The 27,058-nt window shown below is 43.4% G+C and overlaps 1 protein-coding gene across 1 annotated transcript in view; it reads right to left on the bottom strand.

Annotated features, from left to right (window-relative positions):
* Positions 1-27,058, bottom strand: part of LOC122789851 (THO complex subunit 2-like) — a 2,067,217-nt gene that overhangs the window by 1,310,836 nt on the left and 729,323 nt on the right. Inside the window, exon 9 of the mRNA XM_044057285.1 lies at positions 19,300-19,392. Within this exon, the coding sequence (XP_043913220.1) occupies positions 19,300-19,392 (93 nt within the window). The remainder of the gene's footprint in view (positions 1-19,299; positions 19,393-27,058) is intronic.

The following is a 27,058-nucleotide window of genomic DNA, read 5'->3' as shown; positions in this document are numbered from 1 at the left end:
ACATAAAAAATAAAACCAACACCTTCAGTTACAAGCAAATACACCACATGGGTTGTATAGGGTAGAAAAGTATAGATAAGTCCCAGCTAAGAAAGAGGGGATGGAGGGAGGGTAACCTGGACTGCAGCAGTGAATACACTCTAACATCTACATTTATGGTAGGTACAAAACTGTACTATGTTCATCATGTTTCACTGCTGCAGTCATTACACTTGGGTAGAATCCCAAAGCTGAGGTTGGGTGGCTGGTTCTATAGAGGATTTGGGGTGGCTATGAGGCCCTACAGCACTGCAATGGCAAAGCCAGCTCTGGATTTAGAATAAAGAGGCAAGTGGTAATGCTTGGTAAAGGTGTGCATTGAACTCAATAGTTGCAGCTTCCAAAATATCCTTGGTAGATACTCCTCTAAGGTAGGCAGTTGAAGTGGCTGTTGCCCTGGTGGAATGTGGCCTAATGTTGCTAGGAACATTTTTTCCATGCTATGTGCAGCAGAAACGGATATAGTGTCCTATCCACTTTGAAATGGTCTGCTTTGAAATAGCCTTTCCCTGTGATCCTGAAGCATATGCTACAAACAATTGCTCAGTTTTCCTGAAAGCTTTTGTTTTGTCCAAGTAAAAGCATAACTGCCTGTGTATGTCCAATGAATGCAGAAGTCTCTCCCCCTTTATTCTGGGGATTTGGATAAAAAGTTGGCAAGTGAATAGTTTGGTTAAGAGCCACACTGGATACCACCTTTGGCATAAATGTAAGTTTTGTTCTTAAAGATACCCTGTCCTGATGAAAAATGACGAAAGGTTCCACTGCCATTAGTGCCTGTAACTCAGACTCTTCATGCTGAGTTTGCCAGAAGCAGAGCAGTTTTCCATGACACATTTTAATTCTGCTGAATTGGCTGGCTCAAAAGAAGGTAAAGTTAGTTTTTCCAAGACAAAATTGAGGTCCCAAGTTGGTGTTGGTGCTCTCAAGGGCGGTCTTATGTTTCTAGCCCCTCTGAGGTACTGTTTTAGCAATGGATGAGAGAAAATAGGAGGATCCGTGTTGTAATGAGCTGAGATGGCAGAGGCATGGATCTTAATGGATGAAAAGGATAGGCCTTTGTCCAGCATCTCAGTTAAGTATTGTAATATCTGAGGAACATTTGGGACAAGAGGGTCAAAGCTTTGAGCCTGGTTCCAGGCGAAGAATCTCTTCCTCTCTTCTGAATAGGATTTCCTGGTGCTGGGCCTCCTGGCCTCCAAAATGACATCCATAACAGCTTTAGAGAGAGTTGTTGGCTGCTTGGCTAAGTAATCTGCCATGCAGCCAGGTTTAAGGTTTTGAGCTGGCTGTACAGGATCTGATTGTTTTGTTGAGTCAGATGATGAGGAATTTGAGGTAAAATCCATGGTGGGCCTTGAGCCAAGTTCTTTAAGATTGGGTACCAGTGCTGGCGTGGCCAGTCTGGGGCAATCAGGATCATTTTTGGCCTTTCTTGTCTGGCTTTTAGGAGTACCTTTGAAAGGAGAGGCAGTGGTGGGAAGACAAACTTTTAGGGTTTTCGAGCTGAACGAGAGAGCATCCACTTTCCATGCTTGTGTGTGGTAAGTCCTTGTGCAAAATTTCTGTAGCTGGCAATTCTGAGGGGAGGCAAAAAGATCTATGTCTGGGCACCCCCATTTTTGTGTTATCATGCTGAATACTTGTGGATTTAATTTCCACTCGTGAGGATCTATGATGTTTCTGCTTAAGTCGTCTGCCAGAGGTTTTTCTTTCCTGGCAGGAATTGTGCTTGCAAATGAATTTGATAGGTCAGTGCTGTATTCCACAAGGTCATGGCTTGTCTGCAGAGGGGATAGGAATGAGTGCCCCCTTGCTTGTTTATGTACCACATAACTGTGGTGTTGTCCGTCTTTAGTAATAGTTGTCCTGGATGCAAAAGGTCCTTGAAAGCTGTTAGGGCATTTTGTACGGCTATCATCTCTTTTTGATTGATGTGAAGATGCATTTGGTCTGCGGCCCACTTGCCCTGAATACATTTTCCTGCCATGTGTGCTCCCCAGGGATAATTCGAAGCATCTGTTAGTGTCTGCCTGGCTGTGGGTAAAGTGAAAGGCTGTCGCTTGTTGTGGTGACATGCCTGTGCCCACTATCGAAACTCCTGTTGTAGGCAGAGAATGAGTGGTATTACTGTTTCCAAACTGTGACAGTGTTGAGTCCAAACACTTTTTAGGTACCACTGTAATTTCCTCATATGCAGTCTGGCATATGGTATTAGTAGTATGCAGGACGCTATGAACCCCAAGGCCTGCAGAATTTTTCTTGCAGGGAGTTGGGTTTTTGTTGCCATCAATTGAAAATACTGAGTCAGTTGTCCTTCCTTGTCTGGCGTGAGATAAGCCATCTGGGCCGTTGTATTTAAGCTGGCACCCAGGAATATTATCTCTTGTGAGGGCACTAGTTTTGACTTCTTTTCATTTACCGTGTACCCTAGGCAAATTAGCAATCTTTTCACAAACACCAGATGCTGTAGAAGAATGTCCTTGCTCTCTGCCTGAATAAGACAGTCGTCCAAGTAGGGCTATATTTGAATTCCTTTTAGTCTGCAAAATGCAATTACTGGTGCCAGGCATTTTGTGAAGACCCTGGGCACAGTAGATAAGCCAAAGGGCAGTGCAGAGAATTGGTAATGCATTGTGCCAGTTATGAATCTGAGTTATCTTCTGCAATTTTGTCAGATTGGGACATGCAGGTATGCCTCTGAGGTCCAAAGTAACCAGCCAAGCCTCCTTGCCCAGCATGGGAAGAAGTTGCTGTAGTGTCAACATTTTGAATTTCGGAACATCCAGGTAAGTATTTAGAGTAGATAGGTCCAGTATGGGTCTCCAGGCCTTGTCCTTTCTGGGGACCAGGAAGAGTCTAGTAAAAACCTTGTCCTTGTTCCTGTTGTGGCACTTTTTGAATAGCTCTCATGGTCATGAGGGCTGTAATTTGTTTTGTGCCTCTGCCCATTAATTTTGAGGCAGGTCTGGCATTCCTTTTGGCCTTGGGAGAGTGTGAAAGTGGAACCTGTAACCTTGAGACACAATATTCAGAACCCACTTGTCTCGGGTGATTATATGCCAATTTTGTGAAAAAAACTGCTAGTTTTCCCCCTAAGGGAGCTGCCAAAAGGTAAGTGCTTGGCATTTGAAGGGGGAAGTCATTGTGACTGTTTCCTATCAGGTTGTGACTTCTCTTCCCCTCCTTTTGGGGTTGAAGCACCCCACTGTCGTGGTCTGTAAGAGCCTTGGGGCTGAGATCTGCCTCTTGGGCGTCTGTATCTGCCTCTTTGTGGTCTGACACTGGAAAGGACCAATTTTTAGAAGGCCAATTTCTGCTAAATCAAGGTGGCTGTACCTGTAAGAAATCCTTCACTGTTTGCATAGATTTTGCCTTATCCTCAGTTTTCTTTAATACCTCTTCTGCCTTAACACCAAATAAGATATGCTGTAAAGGAGCATCCAATAATTTTGCCTTAACATGATCAGGTAAACCTTGTTCTTTTAACCAAGCATGCCTTCGAATCACAGATCCTGTAACTGCTGCTCTACGAGAAGCCTCTAATGAATCAAAACCACATTGCAGAGTATGGTTTCCCACTTGTTCAGCTGCATGCAATAAATCCTGCATTTCCTTATAGTCAGGATGTTCTGAGCTTGTAAGCATTTTCTGTTTTACCAGAGACATTAAATATTGTTGGTATTTAAGCAAGTGGAACTGGCAATTTAAAGCCCTTACTGCTAAAGTTGCAGAAGTGTAAACTTTCTTCCCCCATCTGTCTAATGCTCTAGAATCCCTGTCAGAGGGAACTGGATTTTTAGCAGTGGAAGCCTTTACCCCTTTGGGACCCTGGGAAATAGTTTCTGGGTCAGCAGCAGGGTTTTTATAAAGAAATTTGCGAGAGTCAGGGACTCTGTAGTACCCATCTGGCTTGACTGGGGCAAAGAATCAGGAGTTAAACTGGATTCAGAGAACACGTCATCCACAATATCTAACACAGGCAGAAGAGCAAGGGGCCTGTGCTGAGGCAATAAAAAAAATCTGAGCCTTTTCTTGGATTCTGAATAATCCTGGCTCTCCCAATGGAAATGCTCCCTCATGGTATGTAAAGTTTCCCCAAAAGAGTAATCCTCAGGAGGAGAGGCTGAAGGGATTGATTCTTCAGCAGAGTCCTCATAGGGGGGTAAAGAATATCCCTGGTCTGAAGAGGAATCAGAAGAAATGGAAACCTGGTCAGAGGAATCCTAGCCTGTATCCTGCCTAGGCCTGATAGGAGGGGGATGGGAACCCCTGGTCAGAGTAATTAGGTCTTTGGCCATTTTGAAGCATCTGTTTTTTAGGCATGGAGGCCTGTCCAGGTGAATGCTGTACTTGCTTCTTTGTCTTTAATGGAGTTTTAGACTTGGCTGTTTTGATGGTAAGCTGTGAAGGTCTGAAAACACCCTCAGAAGCTGATGCCTGCTCAGCGGCTCCGGACCCATCTGAGGGGTTAGTTTCCGTAGGCCCAATACCTTGAGTTTCCAAAGGCCTAGAAATCTCCACGTGCGAGTCAGAGGCAGCCTGTGGCTCTGAGTTAGTGGGTGTCAGGGGCTGCGAAAGCGCCTCACTGAGAACTGGCGACTGGCCTAGAAGAGGCTTCATAGTCAGTTTTGGACCTCAGATGCCTGTCCTTATCTTTGTCTGTGTTTTTTGTGTATTCCGGTCGTCGGTTGTTCTGACGGCATGTTATGACTGAACCTTCGGCCAAAATAATGGCGAGCAAAATCAGACGTTTAATAGTGCGCTTGTTAAATCTAGCACAAAATCGACAACTAGTGACGTTGTGATCTGGGCCTAGGCATGGAATACAGTAAGAATGAAAATTCTTATGAGGTATTTGCTTCCCACAAGAAATACAATTATTAACTTTTACTGACATCAGTCTGAGGCAAGAAAAAGTTTCCCCAGCGGGGTACTTAGCTTTATTGAAGACTTTGGTTCTGAAATTCGAATTCGAAAATCTTAGGAATCGGCCAACCGGCACTTGCGAACTGCTTTTGCTTCGGGCACCGCGCGGCAAGAAAGAATGGAGAAAATGGGGTCTGCTGCATCTTATGTACTCCTGGCGCACTGACGTCAGGGAAGAAGCGACAGCAACCGACACCGGTCCAAGACTTTGGAACTCTGGCTGACTCCGGGACCGCCTGATGGCAGGATAACCAAGTGTAATGACTGCAGCAGTGAAACATGAACATCGGATTTGGGACCATGCCAATGTCCCTACTCCGATTCGAAACATGACTCGCATGGAGATAATGGGTTAGAAGTGGTTAGACAGCGTATAGTAGAAGCTCACACAATAATAGTTCCACTCACACCCAACTGGTCCAAAATCAAGTCAGTTCTTCAAAAAGAAGAACCCGTAGAGGAGTATTTAAATAGTCTCACTGACGCCTTTGAGGCTTATTCTGGGTATCCCGAACCCACCGAAGGGCCGGCACAAAGTGGATTGTCGGTTGCTTTCGTAGATGGGTTACGCCCACAAGTACAAAATAAGCTAAAAGAAGCGAGTTTAAACTGGCCTAGTCTTGGAGTGCACAAAATAGTCGCACAAGTGCAATACCTCTCCGACCACTTAGCACAGGAAAAAAAGGACTTACAAGAGAAATTGGTTAAGGTGCAGATTCAGATGTGCACTGCCTTCGGGCAGCATGGACGAGGAGGACGTGGAAAGAGGGAGAGGTGGACGCCAAGGGGCTGGAAACCATAATAGACAACTGGCAGGAAGATTGATCAGCCACACCCCAAAATCAAACGGAGCGTTTTAATTGCAGCCAGGTAGTCCTCTGGAGAAATGAATGTCTGTATCTTGCTGAGCAATCTGCCCCACCCACTGATACATCACCTCAGAGGAATTCTAACTGGACTCCATCCAATCGGCAGTCATCACAATGAAGGTTCCCCTGAGCAAGGACAACAGCAGTTGTGCCCTTTCATACCTGTGGATCAAGATGGACCACATGTCATGTTACTTGTCAAAAACAAACCATAACCCTTCTTGATTGATACTGGAGCATCCAAATCTACGTTAGCTGGTGAAGCAGCAATAAATGTCCCCCTCTCCAATAATGTAACCAGAGGGGTAGGTGTCTCTGCCATTCCTATTGAATATTCTGAAACCATCCCAGTCCCAGCGACTTTGGGACCTTTGCAAGACAATCATGCATTTTTAGTAGGACCCTCAGCACCTTTAAATTTATTGGGAAGAGATTTGCTCAGTAAGATGGGAGCAACTATCTTCTGTAACACTGAAGGAGTATATTTACAAGTACCTTCAGACAAACAAGATAGCATTTTGGCTACTTTAGATGAAAACGTCACTCTGTAAACAATGTGTATGCAGTCTGACCTCGATAAGAATAAGCATTTCACCTCATTACCCTCTCATCTATGGACCACTCATGATAATGATGTTGGGTTTCTAATTTCAGCCACTCCTGTTAAAATAACCTTAAAACCTGGGAGCAAAGTTACCTCGGGTACCACAGTACCCCTTTGACAGTAGGGGCCACATCTGGTATTGCCCCCGTCATTTCTGCCCTGGTGCAACAAGGAATTATAGTACCTACAACAAGTCCATGTAATACCCCAATTCTACCGGTAAAGAAACCTGGTAAACAAGCTTACAGATTTGTGTAAGACTTATGAGAAGTCAATAAAGCTCCAAACCCAGCTACGATTTTAAGCTGTATTCCACCTACAGCATGTTGTTTTACAGTCATAGATATTTCATCAGCTTTCTTCTCTATCCCAGTACATGCAGATAGTCAGTATTTGTTTGCATTCACTTAGAAAGGCCAACAGTACACTTGGACCAGACTACCTCAAGGGTATGTAGAATCTCCAACCTTGTTTTCCAGAGAGATGCATAGACAACTGCAGGATTTACAATTACCACCACGTTCAGTATTGGTTCAGTATGTAGATGATATTCTTATTGCTTCACAAGATAGCCAGTATTGTATAGAGGACTCACTTCTAGTTTTAAGATTTTTAGCCGAACAAGGTTTTCAGGTAAATAAATCTAAATTGTAGTTTGCTCAAGAAAACGTACAATACCTGGGACATATTTCCACAGGTTCACGTCAAATACTTCCTAGTAGAATCACCTTCATTCAGACTGCTCCCCGCCCTACAACTCAGAGACAACTCAGGGGGATTCTTCTGCCTAGCAGGTTATTGTAGACAGTGGGTGCCCAATTTTTCAGAAATTTCGGCCCCTCTATTACAGCTTTTAAAAAAAGAAGTCAAAGACCCTCTTGCCTTGGTCCCCCTGAACATGAAACCGGCTTTTAGGCTATTACAACGGCATTATATAACCCACCTGCCCTGGGGCTCCCAGATTATTAAAACCCTTTGTTTTCTTCTGTTGCGAAAGAAATAAAACTGCCCTGGGCCTGCTGGTGCAAGTGAGCACAGGAGGCCATCGACCTATAGCATATTACAGTACTTCGTTAGAACCTGTTGCTTCTGGCTACTCATCCTGTTTACAAGCAGTAGCAGCCGCTGCTGTTTTGATAGATATGGCAGCACCACTGACATTAGGGCATGACACTATATTAGCAGTACCTCATGCGGTACAAGCATTACTTTTAAAAACAAAGACTCAATATCTTTCTAATGCTCGCCTCACTAAATATGAGTTAAGTTTAAGTAATCCCGCTATTCAAATTACATGTTGCCTGCCACTAAACCCTGCTTCATTAATTCCAACTAGTGATGAGGGCGAACCACATGACTGCGTGCTTGTAGTTAACACTGTTCTGTCTCCTAGATTAGATTTGCAAGATGTTCCTTTGCTTAATCCTGATTTAGTTCTTTTTGTAGATGGATCCTGTTTACGAAATAATTTTGGCGAACTTCAGGCTGCATGGTCAGTCTGCTTGCCATCTCAGGCTTTGCAAACTAGACAATTACCACCCGGCACTTCCGCACAAGCCGCGGAATTAGTGGCACTTTCGCATGCATGTAAAATGGCCAAAAACAAATCTGTTACTATTTATACCGACTCACGTTATATGCCCATGGTATTGTTCATGATTTTGGTACCCTATGGAAGGAAAGGGGGGTTTTTGACATCCTCTGGGTCACCAATAAAAAAATACCTGTATATTGATCACCTCTTGCAGGACTTATTACCTTCCAAAATTGCTGTTGTCAAGTGTGCAGCTGACCAGTCTAACGACTCCCTAGTAGCTAAGGGAAATAATTTAGCTGACTGGGCTGCCAAGCAGGCTGCTCTTTCGAATACTGTTCAGGGAAAATTTCTGCAGCCTATTTTACAGACACTTACTTTTGACACTACTATATTGATAGCTTTACAAACTGAAGCATCGAAATAAGAAAGAAAAACATGGCTGGCCCATAATTGTTTCCAGCGCTCTGATTCAATTTAGCAGTACCCTGATGGCAGATTAATTTGCCCGACATCCATGTTAAATTGTTTTATAAAAGCGTACCATTTGCCAGCTCATGTCTGGGTACAAGCATTGATTAAAAAAATCCAGAAGGATTGGTTTGCCCCAGGACTTTCTGGCTCTGTGCAACATTTTTTGAGCATGTGCTCCATTTGTTTACAGCATAACATTTCAAAGGGCACACTGGCTCCTACTCAACCTGTGCCAAAACTAATGGGACCGTTTTGTGTCTTACAATGGGACTTTATTGAACTTACACCTTGTGCTGGTTTTAAATATATTTTGACTATTGTTGATATTTTTTCGGGATGGTTAGAAGCCTACCCATGTGCTAAGAATGATGCTATTTCAGTTGCAAAATAGTTGTGTTATGAATTGATACCTCATTTTGGTGTTTCTTGTCAAATATATTCTGACCGAGGGACACATTTTACTGCTAAGTTAGTTGATTCATTGTGTACAATGTTAGGCATTACTTTGAAATTTCATTGTCCATACATACCACAGGCATCAGGTATTACTGAACGTATGAACCAGATCTTGAAAACCAGACTTGCTAAAGTCACTTCAGAAACAGGCCTAACTTGGGTACAGGCCTTACCACTAGCCTTACTTTCTATGCGGTCACAACCGCATCCTACCAAGGGTCTTTCTCCAATCCTCATGGGTCGCCCTTTGTGTATGCCCATGACACCACCACCACCTTTTTCTGAATATGATGCATTTGATAATGATATTCTTTTGCATTGCAAATCTCGTTTCTTTCTTACAGTTTCACCACCGACAAGTAGCAGTTGCTCAACATCTTCCTGATCCTTTTCTAGCATCTGCTTTGCAACCATGGGATTGGGTCTATGTTAAAACCTTCTCTAGAAAAACAGCGCTCCAGCCGTGCTGGAAGGGGCCCTTCCTGGTTCTTCAAACTACGTCATCTGCTGTGCGACTGCAGGCCTTGACAACTTGGATCCACATTTCACACGTCAAAAAAGTTGTGCCATCTGAAGATCAACAGCCTTTACCTTTTTCAACTCCAGATTCTCCTCCCATTGCTACACGTACTCGCAGTAGAACTGTTCCAGTATCTGACAATGCCTAATATTTACCCTTTTAGAAAACTCCAAACTTCTGACTACACAGACTCAACTACCATTTCCACACAAATACTGGACAATCATTTTGGTGGTCATTCTTGTTGTACTATTTTTGCTGTGGCTATTTTTATTTCCTGCTCCATCGACGCACCACACCAAGCGAGCCATTTGGCACCCACCTTTCAACACCTATCAAGCCATCAAATATGTTTATGCTTCTACCTTCAACGTCTTTAACTGTTGGATCTGCACTTCTATTCCCTTCGTACATGGGGGATTGTCATTGGCTGCGGCTCCACTAAGTATCATTGATACATGGACTAGTCTACTTGACAACACTGATAACATTACATCCAGTAAATCTATTGCATTACAACTTTCTCTCCATCGCAATGGCACTCTGTTTCTGACGGAATTACTCAAGTCAACATCACTGGACTCGAAGAATGGGACAAAGTATCTGCAATACGACAATCGAATACCAGTGCAATTATACAAAAGGAAAACGCTTAGCCTTGGGCTGTTGAGGTTCATCTGATGTCATTCAGCAGATATTGAGAAATGCCTCATTACTTGGTTCTAGTAATACCGCATTTCTTGCCATATTCCATGGCATAACCACAGGCAGTGACCATTTTTCAAATGTTACCACCAAGGTACAAGACTGTTATTTTATATGTGGAAGAAAGGCCTATAAATGGCTACCGGAGAACTGGTCTGGTAGCTGTTTCTTAGGTTATCTAGACCCAGCCATCCAACATACATTTGCCTTACCTCAAGGGAAAATTCGTAACGTGCAAGAGGTTAAAAAGCCTACCAATCCTTCAGGCCAAATTAATGCATCATGGATTTATCATCATGACTTCGCTCATGCTGGCACAAAAGGAGCATCTCATATGGACTTGGGTGAGGATGTCATATCATGGGCTGGTATAATCCCAGCATACGGAGCAGCAAATTCAATCTGGGAACTGAGAAAACTGTCTAAATTGCTTGAAGTATTAAGCAATGCCACATTTTCTACCTTATAATTAGTGACTGATGAACTGACTGCCATGACAGCTGTAGTCCTCCAAAACCGTATGGCTCTCAATTTCACCCTAGCGGTGAAAGGCGGAACTTGTCCTTTAATCCAGGAGGAGTGTTGTATGTTTTTCCGGACAATCAGCACGAAATTGAAAATCATCTCAAACTCATTCAGAGCGTCTCCGAACTAGGCCAAGGAGGCCGATAACTCAACGTGGGCATGGCTAACTAACCTGTTCTCAGGTTGGGGAGGTGGACTTTTAAAGTTAATCCTATTAATCGCAGTATTAGCTCTTATTGTTTTTCTTGTTGTGTTTTTAATCAAAGCATTGATTTTGAAATTAATGTCTTTCAAGACTACTAAAAAGGTGCCAAAGTTTTATATGTCTACAGCTATGGATGATGAAATAAAAATATGTGACAATGTTGAAGGAACTAGCCACATGGTTATGTTAGACTTAGGGCAAATGTATGGCAGACTAAATGGTGATGCTTACACAGCATCAAATGGGGGATTGTAGAATATGAATGGTCAAAGCATGTATTCAAGGAGACTGAGTATGTGAAAACCTGTATGTATTGATTTGAACTCTGTACTACAAATTAAGTAAACTGTGAATAGTGGAAAAGTACTGAAAAACAAGAGCCTGTCCGATAGCAGGAAATGTGCCTTATATGGAAGTGTATCAGATTTTCTTTCTCTGCCTAGAGATGTAGTAATGTGAACTGCTTCAAGCCTACGGGTAAACCACTGATTGGTTAATTGTCTCTTGTACTATTTTAATTGGTCTAGTTTATATTTTGATACTGTCAGCAATATCACCAGCATATAAGCTTATGCATTCCTTTGTTCGGGGAGTCTCCCTGGTACTTTCCAGTAGGCTCCCACACGTGTGTAATAAATACCACTGAAATAGAGGAAGAAGTGTCTTGTCTTCATTTAAGGTAAAATGCAAACACAACAGAAGACAGCAGATTCGTGGCTAAAGAGACTAGGTCTAAGGTATATTTGACCATATGCTTTTGGTAACTGGTGGCTCAAAGCCAGGGTTGGAGAGGTATAAATCTTTTTATCTAATCTGCCCATCACTCTACTGTCTTTATCTGATAGCAGTAAGGAGGAAGAGGGCAGCTGCCGGGACTGTCTGCTGAGACAAATAGCAGCTGGGTGTGACATAGGTGGTTTAATAAGGAATATGAAGTCATCAGAACCTGTCTGGTCTTTTAGGGGCACATGGCTAAAACTCTGGAATCTTGGAAGCTGAGCTAAAAGCATCAAAACATGCAGGGATTTCCGGAGGAATAGCACAGGTAGAGGATGAATCCATCTGCAGAAGCTCGTACCACCTCTTCTGTAACTTTGTAACCTGTGTGGAGTCGCATTTAAAATACTCCCTCATTTTGAAAACAGGTTCCCAAAAGGTGATGCCCTCAGGTGGGGAATCACCTTCCAAGGAATCCTTGTCAGGAGAGCAGTACTATGAGGCAGAAAGTCATCTGTGTGGTACAGGAGAGGGACTCATCTGAAGAAGCGGAGGAAGAGTCTTCTTCATGAGACAGTGGCTGAGGCATTGGGCCAGCAGAGGAAGGCTTGGGGCTTAAGGTTGAAAGAGCTGCAGGAGTCTGTGATGAGGTAGGCCTCAGGGTTATGGAGGCCTGAAAGACAGACTGGGGGAATGCCTGCTAATCAGGCATTACTTCTACGGAAGGAGACAGGTGCTTAGAGTTTTGTTTCCTTTTTAAAGAAGAAATCTTTGGTGCTGGCTAAGTAGGCAAAGGCCCAGAGTCCAATGACAGCCTAGGAGTAGAGGCACCTTCCTTGGTATTGGGAAAACCTGGTTCCTGACATCAGATGCCAATGTTGTTGGTACTTCCGTGGATGTCCAGGCAGGAGAAGCAAGGGCAGTGTCCGAAGTGGTACCCAAAGTTGCCAAGCCTATCAGACGTACCTCAGCCCCTAAACCGGCAGCTGGCTGTACATCTGTTCTTGGAGGTGCATTATTGGGCCTAGCTACCCTGGCCTTCTTTTTCAGTGGTTCTGCCGAGATGACCGATTCTGGTTCTATAGCTAAGGCAAGACATTTAGGACATTGGTTCTCGACAAAAAGCTTGAGGGCTGCAAGACAGCTGTGCAGTGTTTTGTGAACAAACAACTGGCAAACAAAACACACTTTGTGGTCGTGGGAAGGCCCTAAGCAGAATAAACAGAGGTCATGGCTGCCTGAGGGGAATTTGTCAACAGCACTTAAATTTTCCCTTCCTGCATGGACGAAGCAGCTAAGTAAAAATAATACAGCAACTTAAGCTTAGTAAAAAGGAGAAAAATTCCCCAATGGGGTACTTATCTTTTCAGGCGTCACCTGCGCTCAGCAGAGCAAGTGAGCTGACGTTCAACTGGCGGCAGAGAATTTCTGAGGTCTGTGCATTCTGACATTACATTTATGGCCCACGATTTATGGTCCGTGCATGTGACGGCCAAACACCTTACCGTAGCCAGGCCAAGCTTCTGTATATGAGCTGGACGTTTGGGTCGCCTGAGGTGGAGGATCCCATGTTAGAATACTGCAACATGAGCATAGAAAGATATCAGAGGTTACTCCCCACTCCAAAGAAACTGCCCCCAACACAGAAGCTGGGACCAGACTGACGAGCCGAAGCTCCAAGAAGCAGAGATGGCTATGAAAAAATTGCAATCAACTCCTGGCCCCTGGAACGAAAAGGGCAGCTACAGCTCCGGAAGATCCCCAGTTCTGAAATCAACGAAGAGCTCCGGTGAATTAACAGTTCCGAAGAAAAGGAGATCTCAGGAGGCAGTACAATCAGTACCAGAAGACTCAGAACAGTCTACTCTGAAGTCTCGGAGGAGAGATTAACTGGGTGAAAGAAGGCTCTGTTCCTGGAATCAAAGGGGTCAGAGCTGAAGGGGGTACTGCAAGTCCCCTTGCCCACAAAATGTTATTCATGTCTCTCCACGTCGAGCTCTGAAAGACTTTTGATGGAACAGATGGATGACACAGAGACCGACTTTGCTCTCTGGAGAAAAACTTCTGGAAGCCCACCCACAAAGGGTCGATAGATGGGGACTAAACAGTCCTAGGTAAAATTTCACTTGGTTCAGTTTCAAAGGTTTGTGCCGACTTAGTCGGTGCCAAAGTAGTTAAAATGTCCAGTATATGACCCTTCGATGTCGAAGGTGTTGCAATAGTGGTAGGTGCCAGGCAAAGTACAGTTGTGTACACTTACCATAAATGTAGATGTTAGAGTGTATTCACTGTTGAAGTCATCACACTTGGGTTATCTGACTGAGGGCTACCTGCAGGCGGATAACCCAAGTGTGATGACTGCAACAGTGAAACACGAAGAATATGTTGTCCTACTCAGATTTAGAGCTAGAGAAAGTACAGTTGTGTACACCTACCATAAATGTAGATGTTCGAGTGTATTCACTATTGCAGTCATTACATTTGGGTAATCTGCTGGCAGACTGCCCTCAGTCGGCCTGATTAACAGTCTTGGGTCCTGCGTCGGTTGCTGTCCCTTCTTCCATGACTTCAGGTCGTCAGGGGATATAAATCATGCAGCCTACGCCATTACATCAGTTTTTCTTGCCCTAGATGTCAGGTGCCCCCCTAATGGGGGGCAAATAAACATAAAAAACACAAAGGTATACCTCCAACAAAAAGCAAATACACCACAAAGGCTTTTAAGCATAGTAAAAGAAGGCAGAGGTATAGCCAGAAAGTTAGGGGGCTGGAGGGAAAGTAACCAGGACTGCAACAGTGAATACACTCAACATCTACATTTATGGTAAGTGTACACAACTGTACTACGTTCTTCGTGTTTCACTGTTGCAGTCATTACATTTGGGTAGATTCCCAAAAGCTATGGTTGGGTGGAGGAGTTTATACAGCATCAGGGCCAGCTATAAGGCCCTGCAGGACAGCGGTGGCAAAGCCAACTCTGGATTTAGAGAAAATTGTTAAATGATAATGCTTGGTGAAAGTATGTACAGAGCTCCAGGTGGCAGCTTCTAGGATGTCCCTGGCAGGAAAACCTCTGAGAAAGGCTGCAGAAGTAGAAGCAGCCCTGGTGGAGTGAGATCTGATCTCTTGGGGGATAGGTTTTCCATGGTGCTTATAGCAGAAATGAATGCAATGGCTTATCCATTTAGAAATGGTTTGTTTTGAAATAGCCTTCCCCTCTTGCCCTTGCAGCAATTGCTACCAGCAGTTGTTCAGATTTTCTTTGAGGTTTAGTCCTGTCCAAGTAGAATCTAAGTTGTCTGTGCACATCCAAGGAATGCAGAATCCGTTCCCCTTTGTTCTGTGGATTGGGAAAGAAGGTTGGCAAATGAATGGACTGATTAAGAGCCACAATGGAAACCACCTTGGGCATAAAGGATGGATTGGTCCTGAGAGATGCCCTGTCCGCATGAAAGATGATGAAAGGCTCCACTGCCATAAGGGCCTGTAATTCACAAATCCTTCTAGCTGAAGTGATTGCTAAAAGGAAGGCTGTTTTCCAAGAAAGAAATTTTAAGTCTGCAGTAGCAGCTGACTTGAAAGGAGGTAGATTGAGTTTCTCCAAAACAAAGTTAAGGTCCCAGGCAGGGGTTGGAGCTCTCCCTGGGTGGTCTCAAGTTTTTTTCCCCTCTGAGATGCTGCTTGAGAAGAGGGGAGGTTCTGTGTGATAATGGGCTGAAATAGCTGAGGCGTGGATTTTAATGGAGGAAAAAGACAGGCCCTTGTGAAGCATCTCAGTTAAGTATTGTAAAATCTGAGGTAAATTGGGCGCTGCTGTGCTCAACCCTAGAGATTGGTTCCAGGCATAGAATCTTTTCCATTTGTCAGCATAGGATTTTCCAGTACTAGGTCTCCTTGCCTCCAAGATGGCATCCATCACAGGTTTGCTGAGGGATGAGAAGGGTGAATTTAAGTGATTAGCTAGGCTGCAAGGTTCAATGTTGGAAGCTGAGGGTGTAGAATTTGGTTCTCCTTACCGAGACAGCAGGGAAGGGGTCTGAGGCAGGTGCCATGGAGATAACTGTGACATACTGCACAGGAGTGGGTACCAGTGCCGGCGCGACCAGACTGGAGCAATCAAGATCATCCTTGGCTTGTCCTGTTTGACTTTTAGTAGAACTATGGAGAGCAGAGGCAGTGGGGGAAAGGCGTAGACTGATAGGTTTTTCCAGCTGAAGGACAGAGCATCCACTTTCCAGGCTTGTTTGTGGAGTGTCCTTGTGCAAAACTTGTCCAAATGGTAGGTCGGGGGAGGCAAATAGATCTAAGTCTGGGCTCCCCCATTCGCTTGTCAACATGTTGAAAATCCTTGGTTCCAGTTTCCACTGGTGTGGGTCCATGAGGTTTCGGGCTTAGTCCGTCTGCCAGTCTATTCAAATTTTCCTTGCAGGAATTGAGGATGTAGGTGCACTTGGTAGCTCAAGGCTGTGTTCCACAATGCCATGGCTAGTCTGCAGAGGGGGTAGGAATATGTATCCCCCTGCTTGTTACAGATAACATTTCTTTTTGATTGATATGTAGGTGCATTTGGTTTGGGTTCCATTTGTCCTGAATGCACTTGCCTGCTAGTTGAGCCCCCCATGCATAGTCTGATGCATCTGTTGTCAGGGTTTGGGCGGCAGGGGGTAGTGTGAATGGTAGTCCCTTGTTTTGGTGGCAAGCCTCTGCCCACCATAGAAACTCCAGGTGTAGGCAAGGTATGATAGGAAATCATTGTTTCCAGGCTGTGAGAATGGTGACTCCATAGACTTTTTAGATACCACTGTAGTTTCCTCATATGCAGTCTTGCATATGGAATTAGAAGAATGCAGGAGGCCATGAACTCAAAGGCTTGCAGTATTTGTCTTGCAGAGAGCAGGGTTTTTGTGGCCACTTGTTTGAAGTAAGTTACCAAATGAATTTGCTTTCCTGGCGTGAGGAAAGCCATCTGGGCAGTTGTATTCAAGCTTGCACCCAGGAATGTAATTTGTTGACAGGGTACCAGTTGTGATTTCTATTCGTTTATGGTGTAGCCCAGACAAGTTAGAATTCTTTTAACAAACGTCAGATGATTTAAAAGTATGCCCTGGTTTTCTGCCTGAATTAGACAATCGTCCAGGTATGGATGTATTTGAATATTTCTTTGCCTGCAAAATGCAATAACTGGAGCCAGGCACATTGTGAATACCCTGGGCGCAGTAGACAAGCCAAAGGGAAGTGCAGAGAATTGATAATGCCAGTAGCCTGCTTTAAAGCGTAGGCATCTTCTGCAAGATTCCCTGATTGGGATGTGCAGGTATGCTTCGTTTAAATCTAGAGTTGCCGAACAGGTGTCTTTGCCTAGCATAAGAAGTAAATGGTGAAGAGTCAGCATCTTGAATTTTGGAATCTCCAGAAAGGTGTAGACAGGTCCAGGATTGGACGCCATGATTTGTCTTTTCTGGGCACCAAAAAAAGCCTGGAGTAGAATCCTTGTCCCTTTTCCTCTTCTGGTACCAGTTGAATAGCCCCCATGATTAAGAGGGCAAGTACTTGTTTTTGAGCCTCTGCCCACTGATTTGGGGGCAGGTCTGGCCACCCGTTTGGTGTTGGCTAAGTGTGGAAATGAAATCTGTATCCCTGGGACACTATATTTAAAACCTATTTGTCCTGGGTTATGAGTTCCCAGTTCTTTGCATGAAGAGCAACCCCCCCCCCACCAAAGGGGCGGTAAAAAGATAAGTGCTTGGTAATTTTAAAAGGAAGTCATTGAGACTGTTTATCATAGGGGGGTGTCTTATTATTTCCAGATTTGGAAGTGGAGGCCCCCCACTGCTTAGTTCTGACAGTCCCCTGGGACTGAAACCTGGGGTTTTTGCTGTGTCTGGGTTTGGCTTGAGAGAACATGGAAGGGACTAGAAAGGACCAATTCTTAGTAGGCCTGTGCCTACTGAACCTTGGAAGTTGCACTTGTAAAAAATCTTTAACAGTTTGCATAGATTTAGCTTTATCTTCCATCTTTTTAAGAACTTCTTCAGCCTTGTTGCCAAACAGGCGGTCCTGATTTAAAGGAGCATCCAACAATTTAGCTTTAACATTATTCAGGCAAAGATTGCTCCTTAAGCCAAGCATGCCTTCTAAGCACTGACACTGTAACAGCAGCCCTGCAAGAGGCCTCTACAGAATCAAAACCACATTGCAAAGTATGTTTTCCAACTTGTTCAGCAGAATGCATTAAATCCTGTAAATCTTTATTTTCCACACAGTCAAGAATCATCATTTTCTGTTTAAGCATTCCAATAATATGCTGTTGATATTTTAACATATGAAATTGGCAGTTTAAAGCTCTGATTGCCAAGGTTGCAGAAGTATAAAACTTTTTACCCCATCTATCCAGCGCCCTGGAGTCTCTATCAGAAGGGGTAGGATTTTTTGCAGTAGAAGCCTTAATGCCCTTGGGCCCCTGAGAAATAGTCTCGGGATCTGCAACAGGGTTTTTGAAAAGAAACTTGTGGGACTCAGGAACCCTGTAGTATCTGTCAGGTTTACTAGGAGCCGGAGGCAGGGAATCAGGGGCCAAACTGGATTCAGAGAACACATCAACAATGTCTAGTACAGGAGGTACAGCCAAAGGCCTATGCTGAGGTATAAGTAGGAAATCCCTAAGCCTCTTTTCTGAATCAGAAAATTCCTGGCTTTCCCAGTGGAAATGCTCCCTTAAAGGATGTAAAGTTTCCCCAAAAGAAAAATCCTCAAAAGGGGAGGCAGAGGGAATGGAATCCTCTGCATCAGAATCCTCATAAGTAGGTATAGACAAATCCAGGTCATCAGAAGTCAGAAGAAACAAAATCCTGATCAGAGGGGGGGGGGGGGGGTTGACTACCTCTGATTGGAGTAATTAGATCTTAAGATATTTTTTATCATTTGTTTTTTGGGCATAGGGGCCTGAGCATGTGGCCTGGGCGTCGGTTTTTTAGAAATGGATCGAAATTTAGGCCTTAGTAATGAAGGTGGTGTTGATTTAATATGCAAGATTGTAGGCCTGAATACACCCTCAGAAGCCGGTGCCTGCACAGCGGCTAAGGACCCATCCAAGGTAGAGACATCCACGGGTTCCAGAGTTAAAGTATCTTGCGGCATACCGGACTCCGAATGGGTCTCAGTAGAGGCCTGCGAATCAGAAGTAGTGGGCATCAGGGGCTGCAAAAGTACCTCACTGAGTACCGGCGAACTGGCGACTGGCTTAGGAGAAGCGTCGTCGGCAGTTTTGGACCTCGGCGGCCTGTCTAAAAAATAGGCTGCTGCGGACTGTAAGCAGTAGTACATTCTCTCACTTCAAAGTGCTCCAACACACTTTTTACAGGCTGTATTGCAGTTCCAAATGAAACATAGGAAATGCAGCCTTTTTTAAACTGTTTCTTGAGAGTAGTAGGGAACTGGTATATGCCAGACATATATAGATACATATATCTATACATACATACACTCATCTATACAGATATATATTTGATGTGCTTTCTTTTTCATGACATGCACTTTCAAGTTAACTAAATTTTGTATAAATCTTTCAATTAAAATATTGCCCAGGAAATATCAGAATAAGTTTAAGCACCTAAAATAGCAAGGAAACATCAATAAACGTATTCTACTCAGTCTAAGATAAAAAGTGATTATATACAACCTATCTGTAATCCTTTAACAAAAATATACAGCCACTTAACTTACATGTAAATAAAGATCTTCAAGTTCAATGAGGTTATACTGGAGCAGTACGGCAGCTATCCTGTACAAAGAGGAGGGTGTCTCACCATTCGGTTCCTGTAACCGAAGCAGAAATAACCATGAGATAACTTTCACACACCATCCCAGTTTATAAATCCCATTAACACAAGACATTAACAAGTGTTGCAATCCACTTTGCTAAGTAAACTTAAAACCTTCTCATACCTTAACCTGCAGGAAGTACAGTTGTGTAAAATCTTACCCTAACAGTAGATGTCATTCCGTTCACTGTCAGAGTATTCCTTACACTAGGGATCTCCTGCCAAGGGTAGCCTAATATCTGTCCAGTATACCAAAGCAGTAGATTGTTACAGGGAAGCTGTATGTCAATATGTAGGATCCCTCCCTTACAGCGTAGGGCATAAAGGTGATATACCATCCTCAGAAATGAAAGGACCTAGCATGAAGAACAGTCCCAGAAGTAAGAGAACACCATCTGAATCCAGAAGGAAAAAAGAAAAAAGGGAGGAAGGAGTGAATACTGCAACAGTGAAGGGAAGGACATCTACGGTTATGGTTTCGATTTCACACAACGCTACTATGGCCTTCCATATCACTGTTGCAGTAGTCTTTACACTAGAGACCGTACAAAAGCTCAAGAGGAAACTTGGGAGGAGAAAGGTCCAGTACAGCCCTCAATATTGTCATGCAGGATACCCCTGCTAAATCAGGCTCTAGCCCTGGAGACTACATCCAACTTGTAATGTTTGGCAAAAGTATGCAGAGAATTCCAAGTAGCTGCCTCAAGGATGGAGTCGATATCCAATCCTTTAGAAAAAGTACTAGAAAAAGCTACAGCCCTGGTACAATGAGGTTTAACATAAGATATGCTTTTCCAATGAAAACAAATCAACAAAAGGAAATGGTCTTAGAGATCCATGAAGAAATAGTTTGCTTAGAAACAGCCAAACCTAAAGATGTAGGATGAAAAGAAACAAGAAGTTGATAAGATTCATGAGTGGCTTTAGCTTAATCTAAATAATATTGGAGTTGTTTATGTAAATCCAAGGTTGAAGAACCTTGTCACTAGCAGACTGTGGAGAAGGGAAAACAGTGGACAAACAAATAGACTAAGAGATAAATCATTTACCACAATGGGCAATAAAGAAGTATCAGTACAAAGAGACAAACTGTCCCTATGAAAAACTAAAAAAGGAAGGATAGCCATAAGGACCGGAAGCTCAAACACCCTTATAGCTGAAGTAAGGGCTAAAAGAAGACCAGTCTTCCAAGTACAATGCTGTAAGGAAACTTAAGATGCAGACTCAAAAGGAACCAGAGTCAATTTTTCAAGAACAAAATTAAGGTCCCAGGAAGGAGGAATAGGTTTCCTGTGAGGCCTAATAAGGACAACGCCTTTAAGGAATTCCTTGCTCTCAAATCTAGAAGCCAAAAGAGGCGTCAAAAGCAGATGATCAGAAATAGCTGAAAGGTGGGCTTTAATTGACAATTATGCCAACACGGCATTACAGAATTAACACAAACGACAGAACAAAGGGAACATCCCACAGAAAGTGGACCCAGGTTATGAGCAACACAACAAACAAAATATCGCCTCCATTTGGAGAAATAAGATTTCCTAGCAGTGTTTTTTCTGGCCTCCTGCAAAACAAGAAGCACATCCTCAGAAAAAAAGGTTCCTAAAAGGGATCAAAACCCCATCATCCACAGTGTCAGTTGAACACTGGGCAAGTAGGGATGAAGGAGAGACCCCTTCTCTTGTGTGAGTAGGTCCACCCTGTGAGGTAACTTGTAACTTGAGTGATTGCCCTTGGCTAAGTGCAGAAGAGGGGACAATGCGCTGTCTGGGCCAAAAGGGACTCACCAACAAGATTTTGTGAGACTCTTGTTCTATCTTGAAAAGGACCCTGCATGAAGAAACATCTCCTTCCAAGAAAAACAGGGCATCCACCTTCCAAGTGGGAGGCTAAAAGATCTACCTGAGGAGCACCCCTCTGGAATATATATAGCCTGAAGAGTCACTTGACACTTGTCAGCCACATCCCAAACCTGAAGAGCTACTCTGCACAAGAGGTAAAGCAGTGTTCCCCCCTTGCTGGTTAATGCACCACATCACTGTGGTATTGTCTGTAAAGAGTTTGAGGGGCCATGGAAAAAAGAGAGAATGGAAAGCTGGAATAGCCAGAAGAGCCCTCATTGTTCTGATGTTGATATGGTCCTTTCTACGAAGGAACCAAAGGCCCTGAACTTTTAGAAGGCCTAAAGAAGCTCCCCACCCCACATCTGAGGTATCCGAAAATAGTTCCTGAAAGGGGACTGGAGGCTGAAAAGGAAGCCTTGGATTGAAAGGACAGATGATGAATCCACCAATGAAGGCTCCAGCTTGAGGCATGGAAGAGGAGGAATTGGGAAGTCCAAAGTATGAGCATGTTGAAGCAAGCTGACTTTTATTTTACATTTGTTAACCGAGAGAGTCTGACTGGATACATGTCCATTTTCAGAGGAGGCCTGAGGAGAAAAGCTCCACATGTGCAAAAAAGTGAGTGACAATATATAGTCATGGTTACACGGAAGTTTAAAAATTTAAAGATTAAAAAAATGTAAAAATAGGTGACAATATATAGTCATGATTACATTGAAATTTAGCAGCATTGTAAGTTTACAGAATGAAATATGTACACAAATCATTTAACAGCATTGAAGTGTATAGAATGAAATGTTTACACAGATCAGTTTTAAGGATGACAAAGAGAAAAGGTGGTTAGTTAAGAAGGGAAGTTGTTCAAAATTGCATATAAAAGGGTTTAAACATAGCCTTAGAATGGCTAGGGTAACAAGACCCCATCCTTATTAATTATGTCTTAATGGTTGTTGAGAAGTGTATGTAGTCTGGGCAGAGAAAGGTTTAGAAAGATTATACTTAATAGGTTCAGGAAGTTATTATTGGGTATTTCTCCTATGTGAGTTGTGCTTTTATTGGGTTAGTCTGGGTTTAGACATGGACATAGCGCCAATGCATGCTTAGGTGTTTCTTTAGGTATATTTTGAATTGGGGTAAGGAGGATGTAGTGGTTACGTCTGCTGGGAGTGAGTTCCATTTTTTACCAGAAGAGTTGGAGAATAATGATTCTCCGGCTGAGTTGTTAGCTTTGGCAGATTGTACTAGCATTCTGTTGGATGAGTGGATGGATGTTAAGTTACTGTAGGGGGTGATAATATTTGTCAGAATGGGTGTACTGTTATGTTGGTAGAGGATTTTATGAACTATGAGTTGGTTATACAGGAGTTGATTGGGTAGTTCTAGCCAGTCTAGTGTTTGAAGATTTTGCCAGTGATGGATTCTGTAGGCGGAGCCTGTGGCGAATCTAGCTATATTGTTATAGCAGCTAGTAAATTTAAGGTTTGACTTGCTTAGGTTTACGAAGATGGGTGAGGCGTAGAGAAGGGTCGATAGGAGATGCGTTCGAGCTATAGAAGTTCTGGCAGATGGGGTTAGGAATTGTTTAATCCTATACAAAGAGCCTAGTTTTTTTAAATGTTTTGATGGTTTTGTATATAGGAGCATCATACTTCAGATTATTATTGATGATTACACCAAATAGTTTTGTGCAAGGTTCTGGAGAAATTATGGTGCCACTGTTAGATGAGATTCTAAGTGGGGTTGTGAACTTACGGGTAGGGGAGAAAAGTAGTAGTTTGGTTTTATTTGGGTTCAATAGGAGACTGCGACTATTGAGCCAGTCCTCTACTTTGTTGAAGGTGATTTGGGATAGGGATTGTAGTTCTGTGGGGATGGTGGCAGAGCAGATAAGGGTGGAGTCATCTGCATACTGAACGAATGTTGCATCTGGGACAACTTTGGGTACGTCGTTAATGAATATGGAGAAAAGGAAGGGGCCTAATATAGATCCTTGGGGGGACACCAAGGGTGACTGGTAGAAGGGGGGATAGATTGTCTTTCCATAGTACAGCTTGTTGTCTGCCATGCAGGTAAGAGTGGAACCAAGTTGATTACTAGGTTTGTCTAGACAAAGAGATTTTAGTGTGTCTAGGAGTAGGAAGTGATTCATCATACAGAATGCTCTGGATCGGTCGATAAAGAGGACCGAAGAGAGCTTGTTGTGATTATGGTTTTGATTTATTGTGTGAGAAAAGGAGAGAAGGGGTGTAGTTGTACTATGGGCAGGTCTAAATCCATGCTGGGATGGGGCTAGGAGAGTATTCTGAATAAGGTGAGTTAGAATTTGCTTATCTATACATTTTTTCATTATTTTGGCCAAGGGAGACAAGATGGCTATGGGGGTCTGTAGTTAGAGAGTTCAGTGGAGTTTCCCCCTTTGTGAAGTGGGATAACGTGGGAGATTTTCCAGATGGAGGGGATGTAGGATTAATGGAAAGTACGATTGATTAAGATGGAGGTAGGGTATGCTATTTCATCAGCGGCCTTTTGTAGAAATTCTGCAGGAAGTAGGTCTGCTGCTAGGGTGGTGGGTTTCAGTTTCTTAAGTAGGGACTTAAAGTCTGTGGGGATAGGATCAAATTTGAAGGGAAGTATATTTTCCTGAGTGGGTGTGGTATTATTAGAGGTGTTAGGAGACAGATTAGCTAGGGACTGCACTGTTTCTGTAAAGAAGGTATTAAAGGTCTTTGCAACACATTTTAGGGGTAGATGTAAGGTAGTTGAGGGGGTGGGGGTTGAGGATTTACCTGGGTGGAGCAGTTTATTAAGGCCTGACCAAAATTTTTGTTGTTGATTTTGGTGCTTTTGCTGTAAATTGAAATAGTAGTTCGTTTTGCCTAGCATAATGGATTTTTGCCTCGTTTCTCAACTGTTTTTATCTGATGTGGTCTTGTGGGGATTTGGTGGATCTCCAGGAGGTCCATGCTGTATTTCTAGCAAAAAGTTTTTGTATAGTACCATTGGTTAGTCATGGAGCTATTTTGTTTTTGGTTCTGATTGTTCATTTGGGAGCATGCCTGTCTAAGATGGCCAGGAATTTAGCACTGAAGTCTGAGACTACTTCGTGAAGGGGAAGTAGTTGAAGATTGGACCATTTGCATGAGTTAAGTTCGGCCTGGAAATTAGTCAGATTAAAGTTTTTTGTATACCTAATGGTTTTAAAGGTGGTTTGATGAGACGTCATTCCTTTTTCTGATTATACAGGTTAGGAAGTGGTCCACTCATGTCCTCAGGTAGGGTGCCTGATTTATATAACTGGCGTTCGTTGTTTATTAATATCCAATCTAGGATACTTGCATTATTGTTGGGCTTATTGATTCTGGCAGGGGAAGTTATAATCTGGGAGAAGCCATGTAAGTTAACATGGGTGGTGGGGTAGTTTGATGAATAGGTTTTCCAGTCGATATTGAAGTCGCTGAGAATAACAGTTTCTTGGGAGTGGTTAGTGGATAACCACTGGAGGGTACCTTCTAAGGTGTCTGCGTAGTCACCTGGGGGAATATAAATACAGGCTATGTTTACAGATTTGTGTTAAGCTGGACATTTGTGAGGAGTGTGCCGGAGTTGCTAGTTATAAGGCCTTGTGGGGTACTAATTGTGGATACTTCTAGAGTGGACTTATACATAATGGCTACTCCACCTGCTTTCCTAGAGATGCGGTCAAGGAACCACTGTAGCTTTCTCATATGATACCTGGCTAGAGGAAGAATAGGAATGGTGAAAGTCATATACCCCAAAGCCCTCAGAAGCTCCCTGGCTGTAACTGAGACCAAAGGAAGAAGGGAATGAAAAAATAGTCAAAGTCTTGAGAGAAGAGTAGAAAGGCCAAAGGGCAAAGCACAGAACTGAAAATGCAAGGAAGAAACAGATAAATGTAAAAAATGTCTTGAAACATGCATGAATAGGAATATGGAGATAGGCAACCTTGAGATCCAGAGGCGCTAGGAAAGCCTGAGGTAGAAGAAAAGTACAGTTGTGTACACTTACCATAAATGTAGATGTTAGAGTGTATTCACTACTGCAGTCATTACATTTGGGTTATCTGCTTGCAGTAGCCCTCGGCCTGATTAACAGTCTTAGGTCCTGCGTCGGTTGCTGACCCTTCTTCCACAACGTCAAGGTCAACAGGGGTATAAAAACATGCAGCCGATACCATTACATCAGTTTTGCTTGCCCCAGATGTCGGGTGCCCCCCTAATGGGAAGCAATTAAATCTATAATACAAGGATATACCCTCCAACAAAAAAGCAAATACACCAAAAGCTTTGTGAGCACAGTGAGAGTAGAGGTACAGCCAAAAGAAGAAAGGGGGCTGGAGGGAGGGTAATCAGAACTGCAACAGTAAATAGACTCGAACATCTACATTTATGTTAAGTGTACACAACTGTACTATGTTCTTCGTGTTTGGGTAGATTCGTAAAGCTAAGGTTGGGAGTAGGAATTTAAAAAGAATTAGGACCAGCTATAAGGCCCTGCAAGACTGCAGTGGCAAAACCAGCTCCGGATTTAGAAAAAATTGGCAAATGATAATGCTTGGTGAAAGTATGTACTTAACTCCAGGTAGCAGCTTCTAAGATGTCCCTTGTAGGGACGCCCCTGAGAAAGGCTGCAGAGGTAGATGCAGTCCTGGTTGAATAGGGTCTGATGCCCTGAGGGATAGGTTTTCCATGGTGCTTATAGCAGAAATTAATGCAGTGGCCTACCATTTTGAAATGGTTTTCTTTGAAATAGCTTTTCCCCTCTGTCCCTGTGACTAATGCCACCAGCAGTTGGTCAGATTTCCTTTGAGGTTTAGTCCTGTCCAAGCAGAATCTGAATTGCCTGTGCACATCTAAGGAGTGCAGTATCCGTTTCCCTTTGTTCTGTGGGTTAGGGAAGAAGGTAGGCAAATGAATGGACTGATTAAGAACCACACTAGATACCACCTTGGGCAGGAAGGAGGGATTGGTTCTGAGGGACACCCTGTCCACATGAAAGATGATGAAAGGCTCCACTGCCATAAGGGCCTGTAATTCAGATACCCATCTTGCAGAAGTGATTGCTAAAAGGAAAGCTGTTTTCCAGGAAAGGAATTTTAAATCTGCACTAGCAGCTGGCTCAAAAGGAGGAAGAGTGAGTTTCTCCATGACAAAGTTAAGGTCCCAGGCTGGAGTTCGAGTTCTCCTGGGTGGCCTTAAATTTTTGGCCCCTCTGAGGAACTGCTTGAGCAGTGGGTGAGAGAAGAGGGGAGGCCTCTGTGTAATAATGAGCTGAAATGGCTGAAGCATAGATTTTGATGCAAGAAAAGGGCAAGCCCTTATAAAGCATCTCAGTCAAATATTGTAGAATCTGAGGTAAATTGGGCACTGCTGCGCTCATCCCTTGAGATTGGCTCCAGGTACAAAATGTTTTCCATTTTGTAGCATAAGATTTTCTAGTACTAGGCCTCCTAGCCTCTAAAACGATATCCATCACTGATTTGCTGAGGGATGGTAAAGGAGAGATTAGGTTCAGGGTTTGCAGCTGAGGGTGTAGAATCTGGATCTCCTGCTGAGACAACTGGGAAGGAGTCTGAGGCAGGTGCCATGGAGCCAAGCGTGACATTGCACAGGAGGGGGTTACCAGTGCTGTCGTGGTCAGTCTGGTGCAATTAAAATCGTCCTTGGCTTGTCCTGTTTGATCTTTAGTAGTAACTTGGAAAGCAGAGGCAGAGGAGGAAAGGCATAAACTGCTTGTTAATGTACCACATGACCATGGTGTTGTCCATCCTTACCATTAGTTGTCCTGGAAGAATGTGGCCCT

This window comes from Protopterus annectens, chromosome 15.part0 (assembly GCF_019279795.1).
Source record: "Protopterus annectens isolate FY-2018-M chromosome 15.part0, PAN1.0, whole genome shotgun sequence".
Classification (NCBI taxonomy): domain Eukaryota; kingdom Metazoa; phylum Chordata; order Ceratodontiformes; family Protopteridae; genus Protopterus; species Protopterus annectens.
This window is presented reverse-complemented; position numbering and strand designations above follow the sequence as displayed.